Source organism: Vulpes lagopus, chromosome 2 (assembly GCF_018345385.1).
Source record: "Vulpes lagopus strain Blue_001 chromosome 2, ASM1834538v1, whole genome shotgun sequence".
In the NCBI taxonomy this organism is placed as follows: Eukaryota; Metazoa; Chordata; class Mammalia; order Carnivora; family Canidae; genus Vulpes; species Vulpes lagopus.
In genome coordinates, this window is record NC_054825.1 from 33,764,641 (window position 1) to 33,783,913 (window position 19,273).

Genomic DNA, 19,273 nt, shown 5'->3' on the forward strand with positions numbered 1-19,273 from the left:
ACCAAAGTCCTCTCCACCCTCCTCCCCGCACCCCCCCCCAAAGCACCTCTGAATGGCCTGGCTCCTTTCTAACTTCAAACACCACAACTTAACATGGTCTCTCCAGTTTTTCCTCTGCCTCTCCCCCCACCCCAGCAAGGCTACCTCCTCCCTAAGCTGCATGTCACTCTCTGGGCCACCTCCTCCAGGAAAGACCTTTCTCAATTATTTCCTCCCCTTCAGGCATCTTCAAACTCTCCCTCTCTTTGAGCATCTCTCCCACCCCCAGCTCAGGAAGCATCCCCCACTGAACGGATGGTGATGTTTCTTCCCTTGGCTATTTTTGGAAGACTCACTCTTCATAACCTTTTCTTGGAAATCTGAGCACCCATTTCACTCCCCCGAAGCAACACCCTCCAGATTCGGCCAACTGCAGCCTCCAAATCTAAGGATCTTTTCTCAGTGCTTATTCCTGGAGAAGTAGAATCTGCTGTCAACCCCAAGCCTTATGACTCCATTGCTCTCAACTTGTCCTTCGCATCACCTTTTGGCTCTGTTTCCTGACTTCCCTGAGCCTGTTTCCCATCCACTAAAAGAGAAAAATGAACACCAACATCATAAGATTGTCAGGGGCACCGAATGAGATACCCTGTGCCTGACACACTGAAGGGACCCTACCTGGTTATTGCTGCCAGGGTTGCTTTTCTCTTACATTGGGAGAATCTCGATTTACCAGTCTACCCCACTACACGTAGCAAACACTGCAAGCCTCTGCAGGGTAGAGATCCTCTGGCCCTAAGGAAACTCAAGAATCTGCCTCGCACACAGTAGGTGCGCAGTCAGTTCCCTGTTGATGGTGCTGACAGCCTTATAACCTCGAGCTACTTCCCCAGCCTTTCAATGTCAGTAAACCACAAATGCTTTTTCCACCACAGACTTGGCTGTTTAACAGTTTCAATCCTTTGAAAAGGAAAATGACTCCCTTATTTTTCACTTACTTTCTGGTGTTAGAGCCCTTTGATGTTCCAAAGGCCTTTCAAGAAAACCTCTTTAGTAATAGGACCTTGGTTTTTGCCACAGGGAAGTGAACTTGAACCCCAAAGGTTGAGCTGGGATTCTGGAGTCCCAGGCAGGCGTTTTTTTCTCGCAGGCTCCAGGCCTGACCCCAGCGCAGAGCTTGGAGAAAATGCTATTTGCAAGCTCTTCATCCTTCTCAAAGCTGTCATTTTCGTCAGCCTCACTGGGCATTTTGACAAATGCCTTTGCTAATTACTTAATTATTTTGGCCTGCACAAGTGTGGGGGCTATTTCCTTAAAGAAAAGAGGGCTTAGCCAGTCCATTCTCATCCATGCAAGGCTTGAGAGTAGCTTCCTTCAATCCTATTAAAGTGTTTGGCTAACTAAGCACCCCTACCCGTCAAATTAACTCCAATACATTATGATGCAAGAACACAGGCACAAAGCCCTCCTTCCCCAAAGCCAGGCTAAAGCTAGCATCTGTTTTCTTATGCCTCTGGCTTGTTTCTCCTAGCTCCAGCCTCTTTTGCATGGGAAAGAAACCTGTGCTTCTCTTGCTGACTTTCAATTAAAGAAACAATTAGGATAAATGGCATCAACGTGTCCCTCCTGGAATTAGCCGGGAGTGTGAGCCTGTCACCCAGTCCTCCGCACAGCGGGGTGCGCCACAGCGGGACCTTGTGGAAGACACCCTGCTGGGGTGGGAGGCTTTCCCCAGGCTGGCCAGTGGGGACATTCTTGTCCCCCTAAGAAGTGCCCTGTCTGAGCATCCTCCCTCCGCACAAGGCCTCACATCTCCGCCCCCGCCCCTCCCCGCCCTGGCTGTGTCTTCTGTGGCACCTTGGAGAAAAAAGACCCTTGACCAGTTCATTTGTTCAGGGAACGCGGGAGGCCCAAACAAACTCAGAATTGAGCCCGAAACACAAATTGTGCTGGGAGGTGTGAATTCTGCACAGTGGTTGTCCACGCCGACCAGATAAACAGCCAGCGCCCGGCCAGAGGCTAACACGGTGCCTGGCACCTGGTGGGTCCCCGGCAAAGGGCGGCTGGGCGTGGAATACTCCCCAGCCTGCAGCAAGAGAGGAGTCGGGGCACAGTTGAGACTCGGTGGATCACTGGAGGGGGCAGGGGACTCACAGGGGCTCCAATTAGGGCTGACCCAGGTATTTGTTTGCACAGCTGGGACCAGAGAAACTGAGCTGACCTGGGTCTTTCTCATGAAAATGCAATGAGGGCAGAGCTGCCCCTGAACATACCAGCATCTTGCGTAGAGTGGAGGACCGGCTCACACTGTAGGCTGGCCTCACACTAAGGGATCTGGGAGGCACACTCCCATCTCTGCACAAAAGGAAACTGAGGCCCGGCAACAGTGAGTGGTTTGCCTAAAGTCACACAGCCAGTGAGAAAGTCTGAAAAGCACATAGTTCATTTGCCATGGTGGTTGAAAAGATAAAATTCATAGGACAAATTTAACCAAGAGTCTGTAAGATCTATAGGAAGAAAATTTTAAAGATCTAGTGAGATTCATAAAAGAAAACTGGAGTCAATGAGAAGACACACCCATCTTTTGAAATGTCATTCTCCCTCAACTAATGTTGAGTGCTTTTCCAGTTAGAATAGAAAGAGGACTGGAGGGGAGGGAGAGGTGATAAAATGGCATTAAAATTTATCCGGAAAAATAAATAAATAAAATTTATCCGGAAAAATGAACATAGGGAAATATGTGGGGAAAGGCCAAAGAAGAATAATGAAGTAGCACTACTCTTACTAGCTATTAAAATACATCATGAAATGACAATAATTAAAACAGTTCACAGCAGAGGAAAAAAATAGTAGAGCAAAAGAGGAGGAGACCATAAATAGACTGAAGTGCCCATGGAAATTCAGTTTATGATAAATACGGCACTTCGGCTTAATGAGCAAAGAGAGATCATTCGATGATTGGAGGTCATTGCTTATCAGCTGGACGGAATCATGAAGTCAGACTCTACACCCAAATAAACTTTAGTTGGATGCAAAATTTAAACTGTAGAAAGGAAACCATATATCTCAGAGAAAACATGTAAGACGTAGAATCTAAAAGTGGAGTACTTTCTAAGCAGATTATGTGACCCAGAAACCAAAAGGATCAATGGATATGTTTGACCACATGAAAATGTGACAATTTCTATAGGGCAAAAATAAGTGCCATGAACAAAGATAAATAAAACTGGGAAAAAGTGTTTGTAGTCTATGAGTCTAAAGGGTTAGTTTCTAGTTTCCTATTTTATGAAGAGTGTACCGGAATCATCAAGATCTGCAAGGTACAACTCAACAGAGGAACAGGCAAAGTAGGTGAGTATGTACGTAGTTCAATGGAACAAAAGATCCAGGATAATAATGTGGTGAAACTCGCAATGGTACCACGGCCACTCCTTAAACAATCTTCCCTATGGCTTATTTTCATCAGAAAGTCCACTGGTGGAATTTTCAATTGTGTATTTACTTAAAACTGTCATGGCCAGTTTGTTCTCCGTGGGCCCACTCTTCAGTGGGAAGAGCCAGGACAACTACAGGGGCCACCTCCCCCACCTGCCTGCCAGTCCCCAAAACCACCACCAACCCTCCCTCAGGCCGGGTCCTGGGCAGGTGCCATGCTACCCTCCAGCACTCCAGGAAAGGAACAAAACCCACAGCATTTTAATGTCATCAAATATTCACGCCACCTCCTGCTAAGGCCGCCCTCACTGCTCCTGGCTCCCATAACAGCCGGAAACCCACCATGGGTTTAGGTTTCCTGCAACTCCAGCTACCTACGATGCAGAGAACCCAGAATAGAAGTAAAAAAGAAAATGCCTCTGAACAGTGGTCACTCTTTCCTCAGAGGATGGACTGTGTCCCTTGACAATTCTGGCTTTATACACTGTCCCATCAAGGCTGGCCATCTGCTGATTTCTCGGAGAGCAGCAGTGAATTAAACACGGTTGCTGGGGTCTGCCGCCAGAAACCTAGCCACGGCAGAAAGGTTGGTCAAAGGCACAGAAAGAGGAGGGCAGCACAGAGGTGATGCCTCAGAGACAGATTACAAAACCAAATGAAGTTGGCCATGCCATGTTTAAGGCAAGGCAGTGTGTCATCCATTTGAGAAATCAAATGACGTTTTACCCCAGAAAGAATCAGCCTCAAAATCATTGTGGAGTATCACTAAATGGGGTATTGGTTAGGCTCGAAGTCAGTAACTCCCCTACTTACTTGTTGTTTAAGCACAGACTGTGCGGGGGAGCAAGGTGAGAACCCACGAGCCACGCACACAGAACAGCATAGAATCAAATGAAACTTAGAACCTCGATCTGCACATGAACAGATGGTGCACGTTTCACATAAACTCCAAGAAGGGACACTTGCTTTTCACTTCTGAACCTTTTTTATTTTTTGGTGAATGCTCTTCCCATTCAAAAAGTTAACTGTAACGTTCTCCCAACGCACGCTGCTCACTCCTCTCTGGAGTCCTCTGCCCCTTTTAACAGGATCAGACCTATCTCCAGGCCCCCAGCCCCACCTCACACAGGCCCGTGGCAGGGGCAGGAGTGCCAGGCTGGCCTGCTTCGGGGAGGAGACAGCTGGGCCTCAAGCCACAGACAGGCTGCAGAGCTCATTTCCAGAAACCAACTGTGAAGGGTGACATTCCCCCCAACTCAGGTTATTTTTCTCTGCACCAGGCTTGAAGGAAGATGCTTGGGGGGCCCTGCACAAACAGAACCTCCTCCTCCCCTCCCCAGATTTCCATCGTCAGCCCTTCCTTTCAGAAAAGACAAAGGCTTGCATTCCACAATTAGCGACAGAAGGTTTAAAATGCAAATTAATGGTGGAGCTCACAAACCCTTGTGAAAGAGTTTCCACTTAGGTGTTAATTATTTCCACCTCCTTCCTGGGCTGGGCTGAGGAAGAGGAGGGAGCAGAGAGAGTGGGAGAGGGGAAGAGGGAAGAAAGCCTGTGTGGAGCCCGAGGTGAGGGGGGGGAGGTGCCAAGGGTGAAGGTTGGAGGACTTCCCTAGTCACCCCTCCCTGCACGGGACAGAACTAGCCAGAGGGGCCCCCACCCCCGTCACCGTCTCTGTCAGAGGCCTTTCTCTAGACTAGGAAAGCTGGGCAGAGCCACAGAGGAAGCGGAGAAAAACCACCTGTGAGTCTCCTGCTCCACGAGGCCAGACCATACCTGGAGGGGGTGATGACCTGCGCGACGAAAGGGCAGGTCCAAGGAGCCCAAGATTAGTGCCACCTGAAGAGTCTTCTGTCTGGGTGGGATGGGCACAGATCTGAGCAGGCCTGAAGGGCCACGTTCCCTGTTGCCCAGAGAGCGGGACAGCCAGACAGAAGGCGGGGGAGAGAGTGCGCTAGCTAGCACGCCACCCACCCGGAGTGGATGAAGCGAATAAAGGGCACCTAGTACCTCTGTATATTTTGGCTTAAAAATGGCCAGAGTGACACATATTTATGCAAACATGACAGGAGAGTATAAAAGTAAAGTTCCCCCTCTCCCCACTAGAAGTTAATGTAGGTTTTTCCAGGACTTTTTATGTATATACAATCAACTACACAAGTAGAAAGTTTTATGACAATAAGGTCACGTTCTGTTTTGTCCTGTGGATGCTCTTTTTCTCCAGTCAGTAATGTATTGTGGACGCCTTTCCATATCAGTGCACTTATACCTGTGGTTAATAGTAATAGTTGAAATAAATACTTTTAGGAAGTTGTTTTCATGATTTTATTCTGATGCTTAAAGTGGAGCATATTTAAGAGAGAAAACTTGGGAAGCACACACGAATGTAAAGAAGCAGAGGCACCCACAGTGCCAGCACCCTGAAATGCCCGCTGCTCCTACTTTGCCCGGCACCCGAAGGCTGGAGCCCGAGGTGCTGTGGGTTCCCGCCAGGGGTACTGACGGCGACTAGCAAGCCCGCTCCGCCGGGCACCCAGGCTGCAGACCCAGCGCGCTCTCTTCTGCAGCCCTGAGCACAGAGGAGCTTCAGGCCACCCTGGAAGCCAGTGCAGGGCCTCAGGGCCCATGGGTCCCTGATCCCGCAGTGATGGCACTGCCCCCTGCCTGCAGGAGAGGTCGCTGCCCTTACTGGTCTACCAACCCCTCTGCTGGTTTCTTCTTTCTCCTCAGGAAATGTATCACAGAGTCTTGAACATTCCCCAGCCGGCTGGACGTAAGCCCCATGAACCAGAGACCATCTTCCGTTCATCTGCTGTGCCCAACATATAACCGGCTCCCAGTAAGTGTCTGTTGAATAAATGAATTGGCTAAGCATGCACCCCACCGCCTGGTCTTTGCTTAAAACATCACCCCTGCCTGTGGCACCCTTTCCTTCTGTACATGGTGTCAGTGCTTAGGGCCTCCCTCAAAGCTTATCTCCTCCAAGCCTTTCCTGACTGCTCATTTCTCTTTACTTAGACCAGCCCTCATTTCACTATATTTTGATTTTTGCCAATTATTCACCAGATGGGCCAGCATTCACAACTCCATCTACTATATATATATATATATATATATATATATATATATATATATATATTATAATAAATATATATAAATATATATAAATTTCTTTCTTTCCTTTCTTTCCTTCTTTCTTTTCTTTCTTTCTTTCTTTCTTTCTTTCTTTTTTTCTTTCTTTCTTTTCTTTCTTTCTTTCTTCTTTTAGAAAGCTAAGCCAAGGGAAACTGCTTTTGTGGTTGGGTTGTATTGCTTAGTCTCAAAGTGGAGGCTAAGAGACTGCCCATGTGATCCATCTCTCTGCCATACTTTCTTTTTATCCGTCTGGTTTCCTCTTTTATATAAATGAAGGGATTGCCCTACAATCATTCTGTAGTTTCTCCTGAGCGCCAAGTTTAATGATTCCAGACTTGGATCTATGTTTCCATTCATTTCATAAGACCTTTCATTTTGATTAGAAGTCTTACCTCCTGAAAAGATTTCATGAATCTCGATTCCTGGCTTCAATTTTAAGACTCTGCAACAGAAAAACACAAATGGCCTTCATTTAGTTAGAGCTGATTTTCTTTTTATTTTTTCACATTAAAACACTCATAATTGGAGTATTTTTATTTTATGTACAATGAGTTGGGATCAAAGTAGGTTCTTGGACATGCAGTTAAGGTAGGTATCTTGGATGACCCATTCAAGGAAGTTCACTTAATCCAACTTAATGAAGCCTATATCCTTGGCGTACTGACGGAAACACTGGTGGCATATGTTGAGGCCATATTTCCGGATCAGACCGTGCCGGTTTGAACAGATGCGGCAAGAATGAGAGCCCTGGCCAAACTTCCTCAGGTGGCTCCAGTAGAGCTGCTGGTGACCCATCTTGCTCTTTCTGATGCAACGAGGCAAAAAAAAAAAAAAAAGTAGAGCTGATTTTCAAGAGTAATTCTTGAGTTTACTAATTACTCTTTCTTGTTCTGCATCATGGTTGTAATTTATGACATATGGACAGTGCCCTATTTCTGAATGACTTACTAAGACCTGGCGATGCTTCTTTGTGCTATCACTTTTCCATTTTTCCCAGAGAAGTTCTGGCTGCTGCCACCTGAGAACCTGGCCCCTCTGCTAATGCTACCATTGTTACCTTTGAGATCCCTGAAGCTCCGAGAAGTCCAGTTTATATTTCCCTTTCTTCACCCACCACCTCCAATTCCACCAAGCTTAGTGTCTCTTTCCATGACAGGCATTGCCTCTCACCTTCGCCCAACTTGACTAGTCCCCAGACTTGTCTATGAACCTATGGTGTATTTAACTTCAGTGTTCTATTCCTGGAAGTTCTATTTGGTTCTTTTTCATATCTGCTAGATTTTTTTACAGTTTATTATTCCCTACAAATATGTTCAAGTTTATAATTTATTTGATAAATACATTTGTTTTATAATAGTCTGATCATTTCACTACCAAAGGTAGGTGCAGGTTTGTTTCTGCTGTCTGTTGTTTCTCTTGATTTTCACTCTTGTTGCATTTCTTGTGCAAGCCATAATCTTCAGGAATAAAAAAATGCTTCAAATGACACACAGAAACAAAATCTCTCAGTCATTCTTAAACCCAGTAATTCACAATCATCTTGATGCAGGAAAAAGGGATGTGTGTTGGAAATATATGTGTAAGCCCAGGATCACCTGTCAAGGTCTGTTGGAGTTGAGTCTATTGAATTTTTGAACTCATCTCTTTGTAGACCTGACTCCTGTGATCTTTATTCCTCTTCCTTGGCTACAACTCACCCACTGCCCTCAGGCTTACCTTAATAATTGTTATGTGATGTTCACAAAGCTTGTCAAATCCATTACTACTATGATTTTCCCTGCAGTCCTTTGAGATGGGCAGAACTGGGTGTTTTTATCCTAATTTTCCAGACAATAAAACAGTTCCAGTGAGCTTAAAAGTCTTGCCCAAAATAATGAGGGTAAAGAATGGGGAGAGAGTGAGATGAGACCTTGATGCTGTCCTCCCCCCATGTAGCATCTCTTCATTGGTGGATTACAGGCAGCTGATTTCCCAAACCAAACCACTGCATTTCTTGCCAAGAGACATTTCTTTCCAGCAATGAGGTTGAGAGACATGACTGGTCACTCAAACTGGCTATAAGGTGATAGTTCCTCTAGCATGGCCCTCAACTCTCTTTCAGTGACGCCTGGATTCCCACACCTAGCCAATGCAGAAGCTCTTGTGATTTTTCTTATGTCTTGAGTGAGAGGATGAGCAATCACCTAGAAGAGATGGAAAGAAAGAGGAGGGACAGACCTCATTAACAGGAGCTGAGGAGCTGGGCCTGTTGGATCAGACTTGTTGGAGCTGAAAGCCCTTAGAGAAATGTTGCACCTACTTGCAGAAACCTTTACAGCAGGAAGAAGGAGAGACAGACCACTGAGTCATGGAAAATGATGTTTTGGAAAATGCCTGCAGTAGTTTGAAAGTGGACATCTCTGAATGGCTGGAACGCTCCCCTGGGGTGTGAGAGGTAGAGAACAGTAAACACCAGTTTCAAAGAATGCCGGGCCTCTCTGTCAAGCTGATGACTGCTGGAATGTGAGGACCAAGAGGTGGAATGGGCCAGACACTTTTCTCAGTAAGCAATCTAATAGAGATACAAAAGAAAGGAACTCCTTTTAGAGCTGTGAGGACCCTTGAAACCCATGAAAGGGTGTGTGACACCAAATTCAGACAGAGCTGGTTTACATACAAGCTCTCCAGTGACTGGCTGGTGACCTTGGGCAAATCGTTTAATTTTTTTAAACTTCAGTGTCTTCATCGACAAAATAAGGAGCAACAACAATATTGCCTATGTTATAGGATGGTTTAGAGAGAATGAAATGACCTGAAGCATATTAAGTGCATGGTAACAGCTAGCTAGTACTGCTACCCTTCTTTTTATGAGGTTCAGAGAACCCTCTGAGGTTCAGAGAGGCAACATGCCCCAGGTCATCCAGGACAGACTCCCTGATGGGTGGTCATTATAGCAAAGCACTTATTTGGATTTTTTTAAAAAAAATTTTCTCAAGGACTCAGTTTCCTCATCTGTAAAATGGTTATAATATATATTCTCAATATTTTATTCAAAACCTTGGAGCCAGATGTGTTCAAAGCTTAGAAAGTTCAATGTGAGGGGTGCCTGGGTGGCTCATCCAGCTAATTGTTGGACTCTTGATTTTGGCTCAGGTCATGATCTCAGGGTCATTGGATCAAACCCCACATCATGCTTTGTGCTCAGCACAGAGTCCACTTGTCCCTCTCCCTCTGCTCCTCCTCCTGCTCACTCTCACTCTCCCCTCCACCCAGATATATAAAATCTTTTTTTAAAAAATTTCATTGTGAATGCCGATCTCCAGAGGGGCATGGGGCAGAATCCAGTAATCAAACACATCAGTATTTTTGCAGCAAAATGTGAGAGTGTTTAAGTGAGAGAAATAAAGACTGCATACAGTTTCATGTTGGTTCAGGTCAGACTTTGCTAACCTGCCAATCTGCAATTTTAATAAGAAGTATTTTGGTTTTTAGGCTCTGAAAATTCAGATTGTGGACCTGTGATGCCTATTTCAGATGATTTGGAGGATTCTACAGGATGGCCCACAGCAAGTGGCTGGCATAGGTGGGAGCTCTATATTAAAGTAACTATTATCATCAGCTAGTCCAGTGCTCAAACGCAGTGCTGCAAGGTGTTAAGTCATGGAGACTGTACAGGCAGGATATGACAATCTCAGAGACCCTCAGGAAGATGTCTTATCCTAGCACTCAGCCTAAGCATACCATACCCTTCCTGCAGGGCTAAATAAGAGATGAGAAAGGGGCAAATGCCCCATGAAAACCTCTTATACTATCAGTCTGAACCATGAGACCTTTACGAGTTCTCTTGGGTAAGAGCCCATTTTCTGAAGCCTCTGAAACTGTGAGGGTTATTTTATTTTTTTTATTGAAGTTCAATTTGCCAACATATAGCATAACGCCCAGTGCTCATCCTGTCAAGTGCCCCCCTCAGTGCCTGTCACTCAGTCACCCCAACCCCCTGCCCACCTCCCTTTCCACCACCCCTTGTTCGTTTCCCAGAGTTAGGTGTCTCTCATGTTTTGTCACCTTCACTGATATTTACCACTCATTTTCTCTCCTTTCCCCTTTATTCCCTTTCACTATTTTTTATATTCCCCAAATGAATGAGACCATATAATGTTTGTCCTTCTCCAATTGACTTACTTCACTCAGCATAATATGTGAGGGTTATTTTAGCTAGGGAATGAGGAGGATGATGCTCTAACCCAGAGACTGAAACCTCAAGGACCAGACAAAGGAGTTGGGTGTGGCTTATGGCAAGTGGGACAATACCTGCCCATCCCAAAGGGAAGATGCCACCCACTTCGAGTCATTGGTTTCCATGTAGTATTTAAGCCTTGTGTTGCCTAACCAATTTGAATTGTTAGGAGTGAAAATTGTTAGGAGTGAAAATCTGAAATATGTGAAATATCCTGGCTTTTACCTGGTGGCCACTAATATTTTTTTAATTAGTTAATTTATTTGAGAGAGAGAGAGAGAAAGAGAGGGCAGGAAGAAGGACAGAGGGAGAGGTAGAATGAGAATCTCAAGCAGACTCTCCACTGAACACAGAGCCCCAAAGTGGGGATGAATCTCCCAACCCTGAGGTCACATGACCTGAGCTGAAGCCAAGAGTGGGATGGTTAACCAACTGAACCACCCAGGCACCCCTGCCACTAATATTTTTAAACATTGTACAAATGCAACAAAATAGCTATGGACCTCTGATCTAAACAATCAGAGTAATTTAATTGAGAGCATACTGTGTGTTAGACAGTGCCCTACAAGTACAATGGGCTTATATTTAATCCTACAGCAACACTAGGAAGGAGGAGCTATCAATGGCATTTTACAGAGCAGGAAAATTAAGGCTCAGATGACAACATTACATAAAAATGGTTAATGTCCTACAAGTCAATAAAACTGTAATCTTGGGGGCTCTCCTTTCTACAAACAGAAATCATTTACATCCCTACTGAAAAAGAAAATTTATCAGTCTTCTACAAGTTAATATTAAAGTTACAGTGTCTGGACTTTAAGCATAGTTATCTTAGTCAGCCCAGGCTTCCGTAATAAAATACCTCAGACTGGGTGACTTAAACAACAAATATTTATTTTCTCAAGTTCTAGAGGCTGGAAGTCCAATTCAGTTTCTCGTGAGAAACTGAATTCTCTCTTTCTGGTTTGTAGATGCCCATTTTTTTGCTATATACTCACATGACCTTCCTTGATATATGCATGTGGGGTGATGGGGAGAAAAAACTCTTTGTTATCTCTTCTTTTTAAATTTTTAAAAATTTTTAAAAAAGATTTTATTTATTCATTCATGAGGGACACACACACACACACAGAGAGAGAGAGAGAGAGAGGCAGAGACACAGGCAGAGGGAGAAGCAGGCTCCATGCAGGGAACCTGACATGGAACTCGATCCGGGGACTCCAGGATCACACCCTGGGCTGAAGGCCAATGAGCCACCCGGGCTGCCCTGGTGTCTCTTCTTATAAGGACACTAATCCTATTGAATCAGGGCCTCACTCTCATTAACCTTAAGCACTTCCTTAGAGATCTTATCTCAAAAGATAGCTCCAGTGGAGTTAAGACTTCAATATACAAATTTTGGAGAGACAGAAACATTTAGACTCCAATAGATAATAAATAGTAAGTCAAACAAAATGATAATTCCTTAGAGCATCAGACAGTCCTGAAGTTAGTTTGTTGGACAGTTCTCTCTCTGACATTGAAACAAGAGCATGCAGATAAGTTAAGATAACTTCTTTATCTTATATCTAAGTTTTGGAAAATTTTTCTTAACAGGAACTTTGAAAGAAAATCTTAATGAGCCATCACTTGATAAGTCAGGAAAGCTGTTTTGTTCATATGAAAATAAAAGTTAGCACTAAAAACTGGCAAGTAAGTACTAAAAAAACTTTATCTACTGATTCTCTTGTAAAATATTCCTTGTATCCTTACTAAATATGTCTGCCATTATAATGCTTCCTTTGGAAAAGCTGGAATTTTCATGATTTGGTTGCACTTTGTTTTATTTTTTAAAGATTTATTTATTATTTTGGAGAGAGAACATGTGTGTGAGTGTGAGTGTGAGTGTGAGAGGGGGAGGGAGGAATCTCAAGCAGACTCCCTGCTGAGTGTGGAGCCTGAGGAGAGACTCCATCTCACCACCATGAGACCATGAGCTGAGCAGAAATAGAGTCAGATGCTTAACCAACTGAGCCACCCAGGTGCCTCTCAGTGATTACATTTTAAATTGGTGCTTCCTGGGGCACCTGGATGGCTCAGTTAGTCAAGAATCTGCCTTCAACTCGGGTCATGATCTCAGGGTCCCGGGATCGAGCCCCATGTCGGGCTCCCTGCTCGGTGGAGAGCCTGCTTCTCCCTCTCCCTGTGCCCCTCACCTCGCTCATGCTTACTCACTCTCTGTCCCTCTCAAAGAAATAAATAAAATCTTTCTTTAAAATGGTGATTCCTTTTCAGAATCACAGTAGCTTCTTGCTAAGATTTATGCAGTCCTCTAATTTTATTTACCAGACCCCACATTTATGAAGCACACATCACTGTGCCAGGCATGGTGCTAAGGCATCTTAAATATGCTATATGATTTATATCCTCCTGTTAGCTCTGTGAGCTAGATGCTACTGACCCCATTTTAAAGATGTGAAAACTGATGCTCACAGCTTGTAAGTAGAAATGCCAGAAACCAGACTTGGATTTTCTTACACCAAGTCTGATGTGCTTGCCATTGTTTAGCAGTTTAGATGTGAGAGTATTTCCTGGGAAGACTGCAATAGTGATATTTATTAATTAAGCAAATAGATGTTGAGCATTAAACATCATATTGGTAGTCACTAGAGATAAAGCAATGAATATGATCCCTGTCCTCACAGACCTTACAGCTGAGAAGGTAGCTTATCTTATCCGTTTTGTGTCATTTTTCTTTCTTTCAGTTTCAGGTAGTCACATGCTACAAACTTGTTCAAGGATCTCAGGGAAACACTATTTGGGTTCCTTAGTCTCTGAAATCTGAAACATAGACAATTTTGCCAAGGAAGCTCAAGAGCAGGGCCATGGATAGAATCCCCCAGATGCCTGAGGATGTCATTTCCTAATGGCACTGGTGCCAAATGCCTCCGGTACTGAATTAAGTCAGGATCATCAATACATGAGAAATAGATCTCCAAGAGTATTTCTTTCCTAAAAAAAAAAGGACTGTTTTCCTGGGCAGTCCACTTCACTGGAATTCTTTCTGCTTCACTGAAGGGCTCATCGGCAACTACTCTTTCCTTGGATTTCAAAAAAATTGGCTTTTTAAAGATGCAGTACAGAAGAATGATATTCCCTTCGATAATGAATTGTTTTTCTTGCTTCATTCCTCCAGCTCTACTATTTAGGATGACAAGAGAAGACCAACCACATCCATTTAGTTCCACAGATGGACAAAAACCTCAGAGGACTGGCTCTCCTTTATAAGCAAGGAACAAATATGCAGGAATATTGTAAAGACAGACGTCAAGACTTGGCCATTACTTCCAATTAAGAAGCTATTTCCAAACTCACCAACCAAACTCTTACGTGGTGGGAATTCAACAAATGGATGGAAGGATGGGTGATTAATTGAGCTAATGCTTATAGTGGCTCTTGACTCAGTTTTTCTTTTTTTACAGGGGAAAGAGTGGAAAGAGTTTCTGGTCTGGCCAGGCATAATTTGGGCAGTTTTGTAAATTTGGGGTCAGTACTAAGGAAGAATCTCGGCACTTGCTCTCTGGACCTCCAAAGACAGAAAGAAGTTGAACTCTTTGGAGCTGATCATATCACTGTGCTGAAAACACATGAATGTGCCCTGACTCATACCCATGAGTTCAGTGTCCTCTGAGTTATTTTAATTCTTTATTTTGTATCCATAGCATTATTTCTCCAACCCTGAATAACTGGGCTTTCTTGATTACATTCAGCGTATGTCTTCTCCGGAGGTTTTATTGCCGTATTATTGTTCTCACTGGCCTGTTTATGCCAGAGAATGAAAACACTACATTCTGAAAAGGACGGTGTGTTTTTTTGCGTGAGGGAAAGAAAGAGTCATAATTGGTTCTGATTGTTAAACATGAAGAATAGGCCCTGTCATTTCTATTTAAACTCAGTGAAATGAGAAAACGAAGTTCCAGCTCTGAATGAATAATCCATATTGCCTAAGTAGAGTAATTATAAAGGGATAAGTGGAGAGCAATGGAAGTGAAGCTAGAGACCATGATGCAGCACGACTGAAAAACAAGTGCTCACAACACAGGCTTCCCCCCGCCACCCCCCTCATCTTTTCATCTACAACAGAAGGGGATGGATCCTGAGGAGCTCTTCCTACTTCAGAACCCTGCCCTTCCCACCAGAATCTCACTATTTACTAGCATTGTGGCTTTTTCAAAGGAAAACTTTTATAAGATCCCTACTTCAGGGAGAAACTGGCTTGATTCCCTCCTCTCATCCCCACGCCATCTTTACTCTTTCAGCTACTTCAGTGTTACTTTTCTTGCTGCCCTTGACTTGTCTTTCCTTTCTCTTGACATGTTCTCCTGGGCATTCCTGCTGCTTACTGCAATGTCAATCTCAGAGAAAATGGGGTGGCAAGAGTTGTGAATCCTTATGTTGAGTCAGAGCAGATAAAGAGCACGTCCATGGAAAAGGTACTTGAGGTATTTGCCTCTGAGGTAACTGTCATTAGCCAAGGTTTCACATAAGCACTTTCTAATATTTGAGTTTTAAAAATAGAACCTTTATGAGAATGCCTTTGACCCCGCAATTCCCCTCTAGGAATGCACTTCGCTAGAGTGCAAGGCTATAGGTTCAGAAATGACCTCGGAGGCATTGCTTGGAAGGGTCAAAATGGAAACAATGTAAGGGCTCTGTGAAGGTTAGAAAAATCATGGTACATTCAGGCAACAGGCAGTCCATTTGGGCTCCGTGATGTTTCCAGGACACTGAGCAATTCGGACACCTTGTTCAAAGGACTTAAACTCTATAACAATTTTCTTTGTATGATGCAGAAACATGAGCTCCTACTAACATCCTTTAGATATTAGCAGGGAAAAGCCATGATGCTCTAGTCCCTTGTGTAAATAGGTGTATATGCTTCCAAACTTCTCCTAGAGGTAAAAGATCAGACTTTTACTCTCTTCCTGATCATAAAAGCATCTTCTGTCCGAACTAACTAACATCTACTGAGCCCTTACCAGGAGTGCTGGGTGCTGGGACTAGAGAGATGACTTTGCATTCCTGGCCTCCAAAGGCATATAGAGACCCAAATAGATAATCATAGTACAGTGTGTGCGTCTGCTATGAAAGGGGTAGCCTTATGAAGCTGTAGGAATGTGGGATTTGCGGTGGGGGCAACCTAGTCAGGCTGGCAGGGGACAGTGGGGATGGGAAGGGAGGTGGGGGGAGCGGGAGCAGTGTAAAATGGTTTTCCAAACGAAGCAGCCCAGAGCTCAGCCAATTAGAGAGGCTGGCCTTTTTTTTTTTTTTTTTATTTTTTAAGATTTTATTTTTTCATGAGAGACAGAGAAAGAGAGAATGGCAGAGACACAGGAGGAGGGAGAAGCAGGCTCCATGCAGGGAGCCTGGCATGGGACTCGATCCTGGGTCTCCAGGATCATGCCCTGGGCTGAAGGCAGGTGCTAAACCACTAAGCCACCCAGGGATCCCCCACAGCTGGCCTTTCTGAGATCACTCATACTAGGCAGTTGGTGCCCAAACTGCCTCATCTTACATTCTGTAAGTCTTCAGAAGACTTTTCTCTCCGCCTGTGACTTCCTCTTTCCCCTCTTTTCTCTTCCGGCTCAGCAAGAGGCACCCAGACTGTTCCAGCTGGTCCTTCTGTGCTCCTCATTCTGATATTCCAAGGACAGCATAGCTAGGTGTTCAGTGTTAATTGTGAGACTTGAGCCTTAGTTTCCACATCTATGAAATGACATTAAACATAGTTTCTAAGCAACAAAAGCAAAAATAAACAAGTGGAACTACATCATACTAAAAAGCCTCTGCACAACAAAGGAAATCATCAACATGAAAAGGTAACCTACTGAATGGGAGAAAATACTTGCATATCATATATCTGATAAGGAACTAATATCCAAAACGTATAAAGAACATATAAAAAAATCTGATTAGGTAAATGGCTAAAGGTTTGAATAGACATTTTCCCCAAGAAAACATATAGATGGCCATCAGGTATATGAAAAGATGCTTGACATCACTAAACAGGGAAATGCAAGCCAAAACCATAATGAGATATTACCTCACACCTGTTAGAATGGATATCATCAAAAAGACTAGAAATAACAAGTGTTGTTGAGGATGTGGAGAATGCACTGTTGGTTCGAGTGCAAACTGGTACAGCCACTATGGAAAACAGTATGAAGGAAATTAAAAATAGAATTATCATATAATCTAGCAATTCCACTTCTGGGTATTTATCTGAAGAAAATGAAAACACTAACTCAAAAAGATACTGCACCCCCATGTTCATTGCAGCATTATTTACAGAAGTCAAGATTTGGAAACAACCTAAGTGCTCATTGATAGATGGACTCCAATATCTATATGGTGGAATATTACTCAGCCATAAAAGAATGAAATCTTGCCATTTGCAACATGGATGACCTCAAAGATCTGATTCTAAGTGAAATAAGTCAGACAGAGAAAGGCAAATACTGTATGATCTCACTTGTATGTGGAATCTAAAAAATAAAATAAAATAAACCAAGCTCATAGATATAGAGAACAGATTAGTGATTGCCACAGGTGGGAGGTGAGGGGTGAAGAAATAGGTGAAACATTTTTCTTTTTTCTTTTTTTTAGTTTAAATACATTGAATAATTTAATGAAATAAAAAAATTAATCCTAATATTTATCTTATAAAGTTATTAAACAATGAAAGCTAGCACAAATGATTGATCATGTACAAAAGACTATGCTATAAGCACTTTTAAACATGTTATCATTTCATTTCATTCTCAAACAAGCATTGAAGTAGTTATAATGATATCCCCATTTTACACCTGGGAAATGACCACTGTGCTCAAGTAACTTGCCAACACTACCAACTGGTCATGCTCTTGGCTCACTATCTTACTTCAAAGATTAGGTGAAATAGTGAGTATAAATGCTTAGGAGGAAAAAAAATGCTTAGGGGAGTGCTGGTACACAGCGAGCACTCAGTAAATGTTAGTTATTGTTGTTGTAGGGGATAAGCTCCATTCAGTGCGAAGACTTGACTGCTTTGATTTTACTGTGTCCTCAATGCTCTGAATTAACAATGCCTGACACATATAGGTACTCAAAATATAGGTGATAAATTTATTATCCAAGAGTCATTAGTCCTGGCTTTTTCCTGCTCTGGGCCAGCTCTTTCTTTCAGCACCAGGTACATAAGGAGTCCCTGGCATCTTGGGACAAGCCTGAAGATACGGTGGATTTCTGAATCTGTGAGCAAATCACTGACATGGCTTGGCTTTGGTGGCTTTTCTGATTGCCTTAAGTTTTTGCCAGGATATTGAAGAAGATCCTCAACAGTAGTACTTAAGGGATATGGTGAAAACAAAGATACCGAAGTCATAAAGCCTGATGGTTGAGAGGGTGAGCTCTGGACTCCAATCCTGGCTCTGCCACTTTCTAGCTCAGGCAAGTTACTTCTCTAAGGCTCTGTTTCCTTTGGCTTAAAACTCAGACAAGGATAGGACATACTACCTACCTTGTTCAAAGGACGAGACAACACAACTTAGGATACATGCATGTCCGGTGTCTTGTTCAGAGATCACAGCAGCAGCCCAGGAAAAGCGCAAATCCAGGGGCTGCTCTCAGGTTGGTATGTTAGGATCTTCCTGATTCTTCTAAAATTGACTCGCACCAAGAGGAGTCCTTCTGTATTTGCAAGTTTGCAAATAAAGGAAAAGTGTTTTTATTAGCATTGTCAGATACGATTATTAATTCTATCTGCTGCTAATTGAAATTATTGCAGAGGGCCTGAGTGGCTCAGTCAGTTAAGCATCTGACTATGGATTTCAGCTCAGGTCACAGGGAGATCGAGCCCCACATCAGGCTCCATGCAGGACGTGTAGCCTCTTAGGATTCCCTCTCCCTCTCCAGCCTTTATCTCTCTCTCTCTCTCTCTCTCAAAAGGAAGGAAGGAAGGAAGGAAGGAAGGAAGGAAGGAAGGAAGGAAGGAAGGAAGGAAGGAAAGAACTATTGCAGCCAGCAGTATGCTGATAAATGTTTAACAGGCTCTCTAAAGAAGAAGGAGGAGAAGGAGGGAGAAGGTGGGGCCAGGGAGCAGAGAGGAGAAAGAAAAGAAGAAAGTCTTGATTGGAAGCATTTGCTAATGTCCCTAGTGTAAATACTCCTACTGTGGTTGATTTTAAGCTACTGCAATAAATGACATGGGATGTGGAGTTTATAAAGAGACGCTAACAACCAACTTTGAGCTGGCTCCAGTGATTGTGGGTATCATTTCATTCAAGGATTCTCACTTAAGAAGTGTTGATTACATCCATCAGTTCCACTTGATTTATTCCTTGTCATTATATGAAGAATGAGATGTACTATACACAAGAGGCAGTGCTGGTAGACTGTTGCCAGCCTGCTGGGGTCACCCATTGTCTCCATAATTGCCTGGCTCTGGGACCTTGGACTTAGATAAGTTATTCACCATCTCTCTCCCTCAGC

The 19,273-nt window shown here is 43.6% G+C and overlaps 1 protein-coding gene across 1 annotated transcript; it reads right to left on the reverse strand.

Annotated features, from left to right (window-relative positions):
* Positions 1 to 7,061: 7,061 nt before the first annotated feature.
* Positions 7,062 to 18,472, reverse strand: LOC121485146 (40S ribosomal protein S29-like). Its single transcript, XM_041745207.1, has 3 exons — positions 18,303 to 18,472; positions 16,320 to 16,510; positions 7,062 to 7,354 (listed from the first exon to the last, which is right to left on the reverse strand). Exon 3 carries the CDS (start codon positions 7,342 to 7,344, stop codon positions 7,174 to 7,176), a length of 171 nt encoding a protein of 56 aa, XP_041601141.1. The 5' UTR covers positions 7,345 to 7,354; positions 16,320 to 16,510; positions 18,303 to 18,472; the 3' UTR covers positions 7,062 to 7,173.
* Positions 18,473 to 19,273: the final 801 nt, after the last annotated feature.

What these genes read in the sequence shown, in the direction of transcription:
- LOC121485146 (XM_041745207.1), bottom strand. Translation starts at nt 7,344, where the DNA reads ATGGGTCACCAGCAGCTCTACTGGAGCCACCTGAGGAAGTTTGGCCAG.